Here is a 12,773-nt window from a genome sequence, read left to right as displayed (position 1 = left end):
GCCCAAATAGGATTTTATTTACTTCTCATTTTTCTACAGTATTTAGAGTAGAAATGTGTGTTTTTTATCCTAATAACCAGGTCTGTTGAGTGAAATTGTTGTTCTCTGTCGTCTTGATTACCTGTCCTGTTGTTTGGAGGGAGGTTTTATCTTTAGAAAGAACTTTATAAGAACTCTATAACTCTATAAAAAGTTTCCGTGCATTCATGCCACTGAAAGCTGAGGAAATTACGGTGAAAAGGAAAGCTAAAGGCCTTCCTTGTCTGTTTTACCAGAACGCCAGGCTCTTCTTATGACCACTAGATGTCAGCAGACAACAAAATACAGAATATAGGCCAACACTTTCAAAATTATTGAGCTATCTGAGCCACATCATATTTTACATGAGAAAAATGTAATGAAACACCTCCAAACGGAAATGCCTATATCGAATAATAATGATGTGGGTTTTACAAGACAATTTATTTGTTGTGTCTGTTACTACACATTGCAGGCATAGATCAACAAAGATATTTTATTGCATTCATTGGTTCGTTCTCCGACCTGCTTATCCTCACTCGGTTCCCGGGCGTTCTGGAGCCTAGCCCAGCTGTAGATATTTTATTTATAGTATACAAATAACACATTTTGCCCCAATTAAGTGAAATTAGATCAATTCCCATGGCACACCTGCTTATCTATCATGAGTGATGCACTAATGTGTGGTGGAACTCATGGTTTTAGACAGCTGAAGAACATAAACCATATTTATATATTGTCGCTGTCATGTGAAAAACACTTATCTCCATTTTTTTGTTTTCTTATTTTTACATGAATGGTGTTTCCGCGTGACAGACATTTCATTGATGTGAAAATTAAAAAAGTTTCCAAAATTGGAGATAAATGTTTTTCACAGGACAGCGACGAAATATATATATATATATATATTTTTTTAAATCCACAAATCCACATATAGTACGTATACAGTTGATGTTTTTTTTGGGGGGGGGGTCGGGGAAGCAGAGGTTCCCCAGCCTCCATATTACTCAAGTCCATTAATCACACCCCTTATGCGGATTTGTTACCAAATGATTAGGAACAGCTCTCACCATGGCACAGTGCAGGTTTTCACCCCTGCATACTACAACGAATGGTATCTAAATAAATATACGAATGGATCTTGTGAATTATTATGACATATTGTCTGTGTGTGTGCCAGACTCTTCCTTGTCCCTCAACTGTCTGAGCATGAAAGTATCCCAGCGTGAAAGTGTGTTTGAGTTGTTCAAAGTTAGTCAGGCCCTTTGGTTGCTTCTCCTTATGGTTCCAGGACCAAGCACTTTTGGAAGACTCTAACAGGAAGAAAGTAAGGCTGCTCGCTCGGCTCAGCTCGGACAGGCTTCTTGTCTTTGGCTAAAGCTTCAAGGTGTGCTGTGGTTTGGTGCAATCTGCTGCGCTTTGCACATTAGCTAGACTCTAGTTTATGCAATTAACCAAACTAAGGCTGCTCATACTTTGTCACCAGCTCGTTTGAAATGAACGTTTCTCGACCTGGAGGGATGAACCCTGTCATTGGAATACTTAAAGTCTGTCAATGAGCTGAGACAGAATGCGACACAAGCATACCTGTCCTGTTCAGTTTGTCATTTGCCGACTTGTTTGCGGTAGCGCAGTATTGATTATTCACACCGGTTAAGGTTACGTTTTTGGGGTAAAAGGGTGTGAAAATGATGCGTTTGCTTGGCTTTTCATGCATTTGTGATGGCTATTGTCTTGTTGGTGAAACTCAGGTTTCTCTGAATTCTGATTCGAGCTCCTACATCAGGTTGAGCATGAAGTTTGGATCTGTGTTTGCCCTGTCTGAGTGTCAACAAGTGACATGGAATGTAGTTGTGGTTTTATCCATAGTAGTTAGGAATGGGCATTTTTCCACCTTTTCTCAGGTGACTAGAGCAAAGATTGATGATCATTTCGTAGAAGAATCACTCATAGAATGTTCTGAACTCCTGCTTCCATGCCAGTGTTGTATTTGAGAAGAAAAAAACTGCCGGGTGGGCTTGTGCCATAACTGATTCCTGCGCAACTTCTCGTAGTCCATGTTATGTTTTCCTTGTTTAGACCACAAACTATTTGAGAATGAATCAACAGCGCTTTTGCTGGCTACAGTCGAGTAGTGCACGCCATGATTAATCAAGAGTCAATCCCACAGTTGTTACAATCCCAACACTTTTTGCACTGTGAAACACTTTTCAATTGTTGATAGCGATTAAGCATGGATTTGGCATGAATGAGCTCCATAGGGAATTTGTCATGTTCTGCAGTTAGTGTTGACATAAAAGGCTTGTCTGAAGCAGGCATGAATGCACGTAATAGTAGATTTTGCCTTTCTATTTGAAATATGCAACCACTTGAGTGTAAAGTTTTATTCAAGTCTTTGTTTGTCCTTCAGACCAATTTTGATGAGGTCTCCCGAAAAGGAAAACAGTCTAATCTGGCAACAATGTTGAAATGTTTGATTGCATTTTTAAGGAGTCATTATTGCCTTACCTATAAATGATTCACAACTTTTTAAGGGCAGGAATGGATCATTGGAGAAGATTGTGTAATTTACATGTACTGAGAGTTTGAGTAAGTGTGTGAAAAAAGTCCACCCATCAATGACCTCCTCTTACAATTTCTTTGAAATATGATGTGTCACATGCTGCATTCCAGAAACCCCAAAGTGTGGCTTGGGTTCCCACTCAGGAACTCAGCAGGGCCATGAAGAGATATAGTGCAATTAAGTGTCAGTCAAAGCAGATTATTACAGTATCTTGGAAGGGGAGCATTTGGATTTGGACGTGATTCTAACGTTGTGGCCAGTGAGTGCTTTTGCGAGCTCCTTGGAGTGCATGTTGACGCACCTCGTCCTGTTATGTGAGCGCAGAAAGCCAAGCTGGGCCCAGCCAAGAAGGCCACCACAGAGACAGATGGCAGAGCATCCATGCCATTCAACAGCATGGACCAGGTCAAACTCAGTGACTTCAGCTTCTTGGCTGTACTTGGGAAAGGCAGCTTTGGCAAGGTAAACTGGAATGTTTTTTTCCCTTCCTTGTGGCACAACACATGTTAAAAGTCACCTTAGACGTTTTTTTTTTTTTTTTTTCAATGCAACTGAAGGTCATGCTAGCAGAGATGAAGGCCACAGAAGAGCTGTATGCAATAAAGATCCTGAAAAAGGACGTGGTGATTCAGGATGACGACGTTGAATGTACCATGGTGGAGAAGAGAGTCCTTGCCCAGCAGGAGAAACCACCTTTCCTCACGCAGCTACACTCGTGCTTCCACACTGTGGTGGGTACAATGCTCTGAGGTCAAGGTCACTTCAAAGTAGGTTGCTCTGAGCTAAACAAGGACACGCATGACAAGTACAGTGACAACACAGTAGGGAGGGCATTAAACGAGCAGAGTTTGTGTGCAGCACACGTCATCGCACATTTGAGTCCTTAGGAAAAAGAACAGACGACGTAACCCGAGAGCGCAAATCGACACATGCTGTGCACTATTAAAAATGTAAACACACGATACACACATGCATGGACGCTCAAACCTTAGAGGCCAAACACAGACTTGCACTGAAGGTATGAACATGAACAGGTCTAAGAAAGACAAATAAAAAGACACTTGGCCACCAAGCACATGTGCAATGAATTAATGCAGCGTACAACAATAACAAACTGTCGACGTGATTCATTATCAACCTGCAACTGAATTGCTCACATTCATTTGCATGCTCACCTGCTGTTAGGCAGAATTTGTAGTGTGCGTCCCAGCACAATAAGCAATACAAGTTTTCTTAACAACATGTTGTGGCTGATGGCTGAAGCTGTAAGGCACATGAGAATCAAAAGGTGTGAGGCTAAACCGACACAGGGCTGGAACAATAACAGGCAGACTCAGATAATAAGCAGAGATGCAGCTAGGATGTTAGCAGACGTTCTTTATTCCAACAAAATGCAAAACAAACACTCACTGCCCTGGAGTCCCCCCCTTTCATTATCTTTTAGTTGTACACCGTATGCACAATATATTTAATTTCCATACTAGAATGGCACTCGGGGTGCATCAATTTGACAACGCCAAACAATCCTAATTTTCAGCACCAAATTGTGAACCTCACCCGGTGCGTCTTTTTAACACAAGTTGAACACATGTTAACAAAAGTGATTTTTCAAAATTTAGAAAAGGGACGTTCTGATTTTTTTGAAGTGCACATTTTTTTTTAAATCTGGTGTGCACAGGATCGTCTTTACTTTGTCATGGAGTACGTGAATGGAGGAGACCTCATGTATCACATTCAGCAAGTGGGCAAGTTCAAGGAACCGCAGGCAGTGTAAGAAAAACCTCATTTTCTACTAATACCTTTGCATTGATTGCTGTAGTATTCAGCCTTGGACACTTTTACAGGAGCGAAGCCAAGAGATTTACACTAGTGGCCATGCTCAACGTTGTATGTTGAGTTGAAAGCACTCACTTTAATGGCCACCATACAGTATGTCAAGTACAAACATCAGTAATATGTTGAGTGAGGTTAGTTTGCAAGAAATGTTGAATGTTGACTGTTTTGTCAATTGGATTTTGGTGGTTAGCACGTCTGCCTAACAATTGAGACGTCCTGGTTTTGAGTCTCGGCTCAGGCCCTCCTATGTGGAGTTGCATGTTCTCCCCTTTCTTGCGTTGCTTTTCTCCAGGTACTCCAGCTTCCTCCCACATTCCAGAAACATACACATTAGGTTTATTGACCCTAAATTGTTCATAGGTGTGGGAATGTTAATGATGTGAATGTGTGTATGGCTGTAATGAGGACAAGCACTCTGGAAAATGAATTGATTATTATTTTTTTTTAATGTGTTGTTGTAATTGCAGGTTTTATGCAGCAGAGATCGCTGTCGGTCTCTTCTTCCTTCACTGTAAAGGAATCATTTATAGGTAAGCATTTCGGCAAATTATAGTGCAGGCCACTTTTCAGGTTATTAACTCTAGAGTGAAATGCATATTTGGAAGAGCAGGTTTGAATTAAGTCACTAAGCCAGAACGGACATTATAATCCATTTTCTGAAGCTCATTCAAAAATGAAGGTGAACGCCCCTCAGAGTTTTTTTTTTATTTAAAAGTGTTATTAAGATATATCATTGGTCTGTTTCATCAGAGATCTTAAGTTGGACAACGTGATGCTGGATAGTGAGGGACACATTAAGATTGCTGACTTTGGCATGTGTAAAGAGAACATGTCAGATGGAGTGACTACTCGCACCTTCTGTGGTACTCCAGACTACATCGCCCCTGAGGTAAGGTTTGAACTTGGAAGATGTGTGTGTGTGTGTGTGTAGTGGGGGGGGGGGGTGCGTGTGTGGGCGTGGGTGTGTGCATGTGTGTGTGCATGGCTTGATGCAAGAGGTCACTTTTGTGTCACCCTCACGGACCAGATTAAGGCCACCGCCTCAGGACTCGTGTGCATACAGACACACGGACACATGTGCACACACCCACACACACACACACACACACACGCACACACTTACAGCATGTGCTTTCTAATGATGTAAGCACTGCAGTCAGGCAGACAGCCAGTGCGTCTGCTGTGAACGCAGTGTTGGGTATCTGCTTGTCTTCCCAAAATGCTGCTTTGGTCCACGCGCAACCATCATCAGCAAACAATCCAGTGACACATAACTTGTTTATGACCTTAAGTGACAGGCCAGTTGAGACTGAATCGACAGCACATCCAGAGCCGCACTTACCAACGGGCTTGAGCCCAGGGGCCTATGGAGGTCGGGGGCCTATCAGAATTAAAAGAATGAAAAAAAAAAAAAACCCATCATGGCATCCGCATATCAATCACACACCCGTACCATATACTATGACAATTTTCAACCAGCCCCCATGTACAGGAAATCGGGGAAGGGGGGGCCTATATTTGATGGTTAGCCCTGGGGCCTATGAGTAGGTCAAGGCGGCCCTGAGCACATCTACTACTTGTAGCCAAGCAGTGAACCCCATTTTGCCTATATTATTTTAAAGCGACTATTATATCTTTGACCACGCTTACCTGTAGTAGTGCTGCACGGGATACCAGTACCGTACCCCGATTTTTCGGCGTCAAAAACGGCTCGATAACTTTTTTTTTAACACCGGTATCTTGAAAAAACAAAAACACAAAAAAACACGGAGCTCACCAACTCTGTCTTAAAGGCAAGTATACATACGCGCAAACAATCGTGCCTGTCTACCGGCATGTGATTAACGCCTTAAATGGCGGGCCTCCTGCATGTGTGAGGAAGCTTCAAGCAGAGAAGTGCCCACGACTTCTCCGCTCCTCGTTGAAAAGAATGACGCCAGAAGTGTGATATGGAATTTTTTTTTTTGCATACATGGCCGACAGCCATGGCAAGCCAACCGACATGGCAAAGCCGGTCTGTTATAAAACGACCGTGACTCGAGGTGGGAACACTTCCAACATGGCCAAGCACCTCGCTGACGGGCGTCCAACCCTATACCGACATTTTAAAGAAAGACAGGTTGTGATACATTTCTAACACTTCTCTCAAAAATAAGTCGAGTGTGAAATATTTTGTTCAGAATTTGTTTTATTTGACGGGGCGTTCGACTAGCTGGGAGCGGACTAGAGAAGAGTAGACACACGCATGCACACGCATGCATGCACATACACGTGCACACACACTCAAAGCAACATTACAGTGAGTCATTATCAATTACGCAAACATATTTGTTTGACCGTAATGGTGCAAATGCATTGTCAATATGAAGAATGGATGGCATGAAATGCAGTCAAATAAGTCAAGAATACGGCATGTAATGTAAACGCTTATAGTGAATAAACAGGCATATATCTATATATATATACAATGTACATTCATTGACATGTATACATTATGCTTATATAAAAATATAAATGCAGGCACTGATCTCATTATTATAAAAAGTCATTCTTATACAGAAACACACTCATCCGCCAAGGGTGCTCTGTGGTTATGTTAAAGCCAAAAGGTAAGCAGAGCTGCAATGAATTTCGTGGAATCCACACATTATCTTAAAATAACAGCGTTGGCTTCTGATACGCAGCACATACCTTATATTGCCAAAAATATTCGCTCGCCTGCTTTGAATCAAGTATGAACTTTGATATTCCATTCTTAATCCATTGGGTTCAATATGACGTCAGTTTGACACTATCGCAGTTCTTCAGGGAAGGTTGTCCACAATGTTTTGCAGTATGATTATGGGAATTTTTGACCATTCATCCAGAAGCGCATTTGTGAGGTTGAATATTTATGTTGGACAAGAAGGCCTGGCTCTCAGTCCCTGCGCTTATTCACCCCAAAGGTGTTCTGTCGGGTTGAGGTCAGGACTCTGTGCAAGCCAGTCATGTTCATACAGTACATAACAGACTCTGTCATCCATCTTTGTGGGCTTTGGGCACTAGTGCACCGTCTTGTTGGAAGCGTAAGCTCCAAACTGTTCCCACAAAGTTGACAGCATGGAAGCCATTGGTATGCTGAATGCTTCAGCTTGTGCAGTCGCTAACTTGCATGACACAGCCGCCCTAAACATTTCAGCGAGATAAGAGTTAGAGTGAATGAATTGATCAATCAATTCATAATCTTTGGGTTATTTTGATGAAAGCATGTCAGACACCTGGCATGTGGGGAAAAATGTACAATAAATGTGATGTGATTTGTCAACAATCAATTCCACACATTCGGTCATTCTTGTGACTGTATGGGGAACCAAGGGTCTTGGCTGTTCAATGGCCGACCAATTGATTAAGGAGCTCACCTATTTTTATTCATCTAATAAAGAGGCCAAAGAAGACTGCTGCAATTATTTCACATACATACGCTAAGTTTATCTAACTTTGAGGCCATTACCAGTTAGCTACCTCCTGTCCACTAGGGAGTTGTGTTATAGATTTTCTTCCCTGTCAGAATGAGATGTTGTCTACATGGAGCAAGGGATACCATGCTGTGACTGCTCACAGTCGGACTGACACTAATGCTCCAGCCACTGAAGGCACAGCAGGGATGAGAGCGGCTGCTGCCTCCACCATGCCGTGAGGGAGTGGACACGTACATTACCACACACACTCCGTAGTACACACATTGTTGGAAGTGTTACATACTTCCCAACGTATTAATAATTTTAAGAGATGAATGACCTCAAGTGTGTCACAACATATTTTCACTCTACTCGACAGAGTTGAACTTTGTGGTCACATACGACAAACCGTTTTCGCCATTAGTTTCTATAGGAGACGTCAAAGTATATTTCAAAGGATTTTTTTCTTTTAACAGGGGTCTAAAGCAAAACTAAACTCATATCCATCTATTCATTTTCTACAGTACACCACTTATCCTTTTAAGGGATGCGGGTGAGCTGGAACCTGCAGTTGACTTTGGTCAAGAGGAGGGGTTCACCCTGAACTGGTGGCCAAACAATTGATGTATCTTGATGGCGGTGGCCGGTTTCACTGAGCGGCATGTCCGGGTGGTGGTTAGCTGGTAGAGTTGGGGGGACGTCCTCCTATTGTACTGTAACCTCCTGCAAACACACCCCTCGCTCTGCCAATAATTTCATGGACTAATCCAGTAAGTGCCCCTTTTCAGAAGCTAAAGCTAGATAATAGCAAACCCTAGAAAACTGGCTATCCCACAACCCTCACAACCACACACAACCATCTGTAGCGATTCGATTGCATTCTCAGTGGTGGCAACATTAATCACCAAGCCATAAAATTTTTCACATGCTGTCAAAAAAAAAAAAAAAAAAAAATTCAGACCCCAAAAGCAGACATAGCACAATAGCGGTTGAGAACAATTTGATTAGCAAAGGCGTTAGCTTGATCTCAGGTTTTGGACAGGTGTGATGACTCATTTTGCCGCCCTGTGTATGTCTTGTTACTCACCGTTCTGCAAGCAATGCTTAACTCAGACGCATGGAAAATTAGAGGCAACATTGATAATGACCTACTGGGAGCTGCACACACCCCTCACCACACTTTTTTTTGTGACTGTACAAAGAGGTAGCCACGAAGCTGTAAATGAGTCCAATTGTAATCAGCTCGTCTTTCTACAGTCTTACTACAGCTTATCAGTGGAAATGTGCTTTTCTGGAAGGTAAACTGTGGAGAAAAAACGGACTGCAGTTTTGGAATCAGGATGCTAATTTTAGTTTTAATCTGCCTAAAAGTCTAACTCAGCCATTTGTTTTCCTTCAAATTGTTCCCTGGTGTTATTATTACATACAGTACATTTGTTTACTGAAAGAACCTGTGGTACTGGGCTCCAACCCAAATGTGACTCACTACTTTAGTAAATATTGGCTGCCAACTGGACTCTGATCAGCCACATGCTGATTTAAAATCAAATATTACTGTGTGTGATATTGTGTGCGCATGTGTGTGTGAGAGTGTGTGCTTGCGTGTTTGTTCGTGTGTGCACGTGGGTGTGTGTGGATGTTTCTTTTCATTGACGTCATCAGATCATGTTGAGCATAAACTGCACTGCATCTCGACAGTAAAGTCAATACCTCTACAAAATAACTGCTGTTCAATGGATTTTTTTTCCATTCTGATTGATGCATCACTGCGCCCCGCAGAGATTTTCAACTCCTTACACAGCTTTAGGTTCAGCTCTGAAAGTCTAAACCATGATGACAAAGGTTAAATTGAAGCACAGATACTGCACTGCTTTTTGTTTACAGGGCAACCTCCATATTTCAAACGTCCTTAAAGGGACGTTAAGCTAAACATATATTTTTTTAAGAATATGTTCCCAGTTCAACTAGTGGGCTTGCATAGAACATATTCTTGAAAAAAATATGTTTGGGTTGATTTCCGTCTTTAAGATTGCACAATTTGGGAACGTCGCACGTTAACGGCACATGTCAACACTCAACAAGAGACTTCGGCACTGTGAGCACCGAATGGAGTAACTCTTCAAATGGATTTAGCTTTTTCATATTGTTTTTGTCGTGATGCCAACACAAAAGAATATCGGTGAAATAAAGTGATAATGACCGTAAAACCAAAATGGGTGCACGACATGGGAAAGCAGTGCACATATCTTTTTACCGGCTGCCCAGCACAGTTTTCCATAGTGCTTATTTAGGGTCGCAGGTGAGTGGGAGCCCATCCCAGCGGACTTTTTTATTACACCCTGGATTGGTCACCAGCCCATCACAGGGCAACAGTAATCAAGTCAACAACAATTTGACAATTTTAATGACGGAAGAACAGAACTACACTAGAAAAGCGTGCTTTAATCTTAACCCAATACCGAAGCCCAAGGTTAAAAACTCTAATTGGAAGTTGTTCCTGGCTACTTGAAACACAAAACACAAAAAGAGTGAATCATTCATCAATTACCTCCACCAGGGATCTTATGTTTCCCTCATCATTCTTTTAGATGCTTGTTTTATTCCGTGCACACTACTGATTTCCGCATAAATTTGGTTCAGCTCTGAATAAAGTTTTAGCTTGCTATTTTTTGGGTGCAAACATTTGCTTGCTATATAAATGAATACCGCGTGACTGAAACAAAAAGCACATTTTGAAGATGATATAAGATTTATATAGACCTTGGTGGTGGTCTGGCTTTACTTTTTGCCATTCTAATCTAAAAATCAGTTTGTTTACATGTGAGTTTAAAGGCTGAGAAATATTCTCATACTTTTTTGTGCCAGCTGGAAAGTTGAAGTGTTTCCCTTGCTTGTCAGTGTACACGTGAACACGCACGCACACACGGAGTTATCGCTCTGTTTAGCCTGACCTATATAAGTAGCCTGTTATTGCTAGCTCCTGTCTGGGAGGAATGATCGCACTAATGTACATTTACACCTCAGTGACTTTGATACAAAGAGAAAGCGATAGAAAGAGCGGATCCTGTCGTCGAATCAAGGAGATGTAAAAGCTATTAACTGTGAGTAAAAGAGTAGAAGAAGCACCCGGACAATGAAGGCAGAAAGGAAGGAGAAAGAGCAGTCTAATGATGACTCAGTGACATTTCACAAAAGCATTTGAGACCATTGAGATGTCTGATGCGGCTCATTTCCCTCTGTGGCCTTGTTGACCCAAGCACACAGCTTCATCTCGGGGATAAAAAAAACACATAAAATTAAAAAAGCACTGTGTGCTGTCAAAATGATGAAGTACAAATGTAGCCGTTTTCTTTGTTCTATTTTTAATCTATTTGCCAGCTATGTCCTTTGGTACACATGCTTAATCTAATTAGGTTGCAGCACAATGGGAAGGGGTTAGCCTCACAGTTCTGAGGTCCGGGTTTTAAAACCTTGTAAGGAGTACACCGGCTTCCTCCTATATTCCCGAAACATGCATTTTAGGTCTGCTGGAGACTTTAAATTGTCCATACTGTAGGAGTGAATGCTTGTTTTTCTATGTGTAGCCTGTGATTGGCTGATGACCAGTCAAAGGAGTACCCCACCTCTCGCCCACAGTCAGCGGGGATCGGCTCCAGCTCACCTGTGACGCTAATTAGGATGAGTGGTACATAACTTGGATGAAAAGAAGGGAACTATATCCAAAAATCTGACAGACACATTTTTACGCCGCTAATTAGGGTAACCAATGTATTAGAAACAGCTTGGTGCTTGTATGTTGCTAACTACACTAAGAACATTTTGATAGGTACTTGCAGTGGATGGCATTATAATATGTCGGTGTACCTAATTATTGAGATTCAAAGTTTTCACCTCAGAAAGTTGTTGACGTACAAGGCATTTGATCTTTTAAAAAGTTGATGTTTTACCAAATAAATCACTGTGAAGTTTCACGATACTTTTCCTTGAGAGAGATGTGCATGTAAAACCAGAGGTGGGCATGTCAGTAAATTAAATTCATTCGTCATTTGCCAGTTCGTTTGTCTTTGTCAGTCTGTTATTATTTCAAGCCGAACCAAATTGTACTAGTCACTGCCCAGTTTGATTAAATTGGTAAATGGGGTGCACTTATACATTATATCAGTGTATCTACTTGGGATGTCACAATATCCAAATATCACGATATGATAATATCATGATATGAACTTCACAATATGATAATCATCACCATATTGTGGGGAGGTTGGCGATATATAAAAACCTCACGATATGGTAAAAAAAAAAAGAGCCCATATTAAAAGAAAAAAACATTACAATGTTCTGTTTTTGTATAGAATAACAGCATTCACAAATAAATAGGCTTGGCGAGTCATGGGTTCCTATTAGCAAATTAGCGTGAATCTTAAACATAGGTGGCATCAATTTAAACTGCACTAATAAACTAACCACCAGACGGTGCTGGAACTGCACAAATGGAAACCAACTTGGGCTTTTAAACAGATTTTCTGCTATTAATATTGTGACGTGACGACGATGATATATCGTGGCAATTTTAATATCGCAACATCACGACATTGCCGTGATGGTGACATCCCTGGTATCTACATCATACGGTGACTGACCAAAGAGCTTTACAAAGCCTCACATTCACTTATTTGCAAACTATTCCCGTCATTCGCCATTCATCAGCAAAACGGGCGTCCCTCAGTGACAGATTCCGTCAGTTATGACGGAATGCGCACCTCTATGTCTGCTCATTATATCATCTGTTAGGAAAATGAGAAACATCAAGAATGGAGATATGTCGGAGATTCTAGAGCAGGGGTGTCAAACTCATTTTTGTTGCGGGCCACATCGTAGTTCCGATTTCACTCTGAGTTACGACTGTTAGCCCGTGTGAA

At 41.5% G+C, this 12,773-nt stretch overlaps 1 protein-coding gene across 1 annotated transcript in view; it reads left to right on the top strand.

Moving 5' to 3' along the window:
* Positions 1 to 12,773, top strand: part of prkcaa (protein kinase C, alpha, a) — a 124,538-nt gene that overhangs the window by 82,510 nt on the left and 29,255 nt on the right. Inside the window, exons 9-13 of the mRNA XM_086033249.1 lie at positions 2,906 to 3,043; positions 3,139 to 3,312; positions 4,260 to 4,351; positions 4,885 to 4,947; positions 5,168 to 5,306. Of these exons, the coding sequence (XP_085889375.1) occupies positions 2,906 to 3,043; positions 3,139 to 3,312; positions 4,260 to 4,351; positions 4,885 to 4,947; positions 5,168 to 5,306 (606 nt within the window). The remainder of the gene's footprint in view (positions 1 to 2,905; positions 3,044 to 3,138; positions 3,313 to 4,259; positions 4,352 to 4,884; positions 4,948 to 5,167; positions 5,307 to 12,773) is intronic.

Source organism: Filicampus tigris, chromosome 6, assembly GCF_054856515.1.
Source record: "Filicampus tigris isolate MCC_2025a chromosome 6, RoL_Ftig_1.0, whole genome shotgun sequence".
Classification (NCBI taxonomy): Eukaryota; Metazoa; Chordata; class Actinopteri; order Syngnathiformes; family Syngnathidae; genus Filicampus; species Filicampus tigris.
The sequence above is the reverse complement of the archived record's forward strand: the minus strand, read 5'-3'. Positions and strand labels throughout refer to the sequence as shown.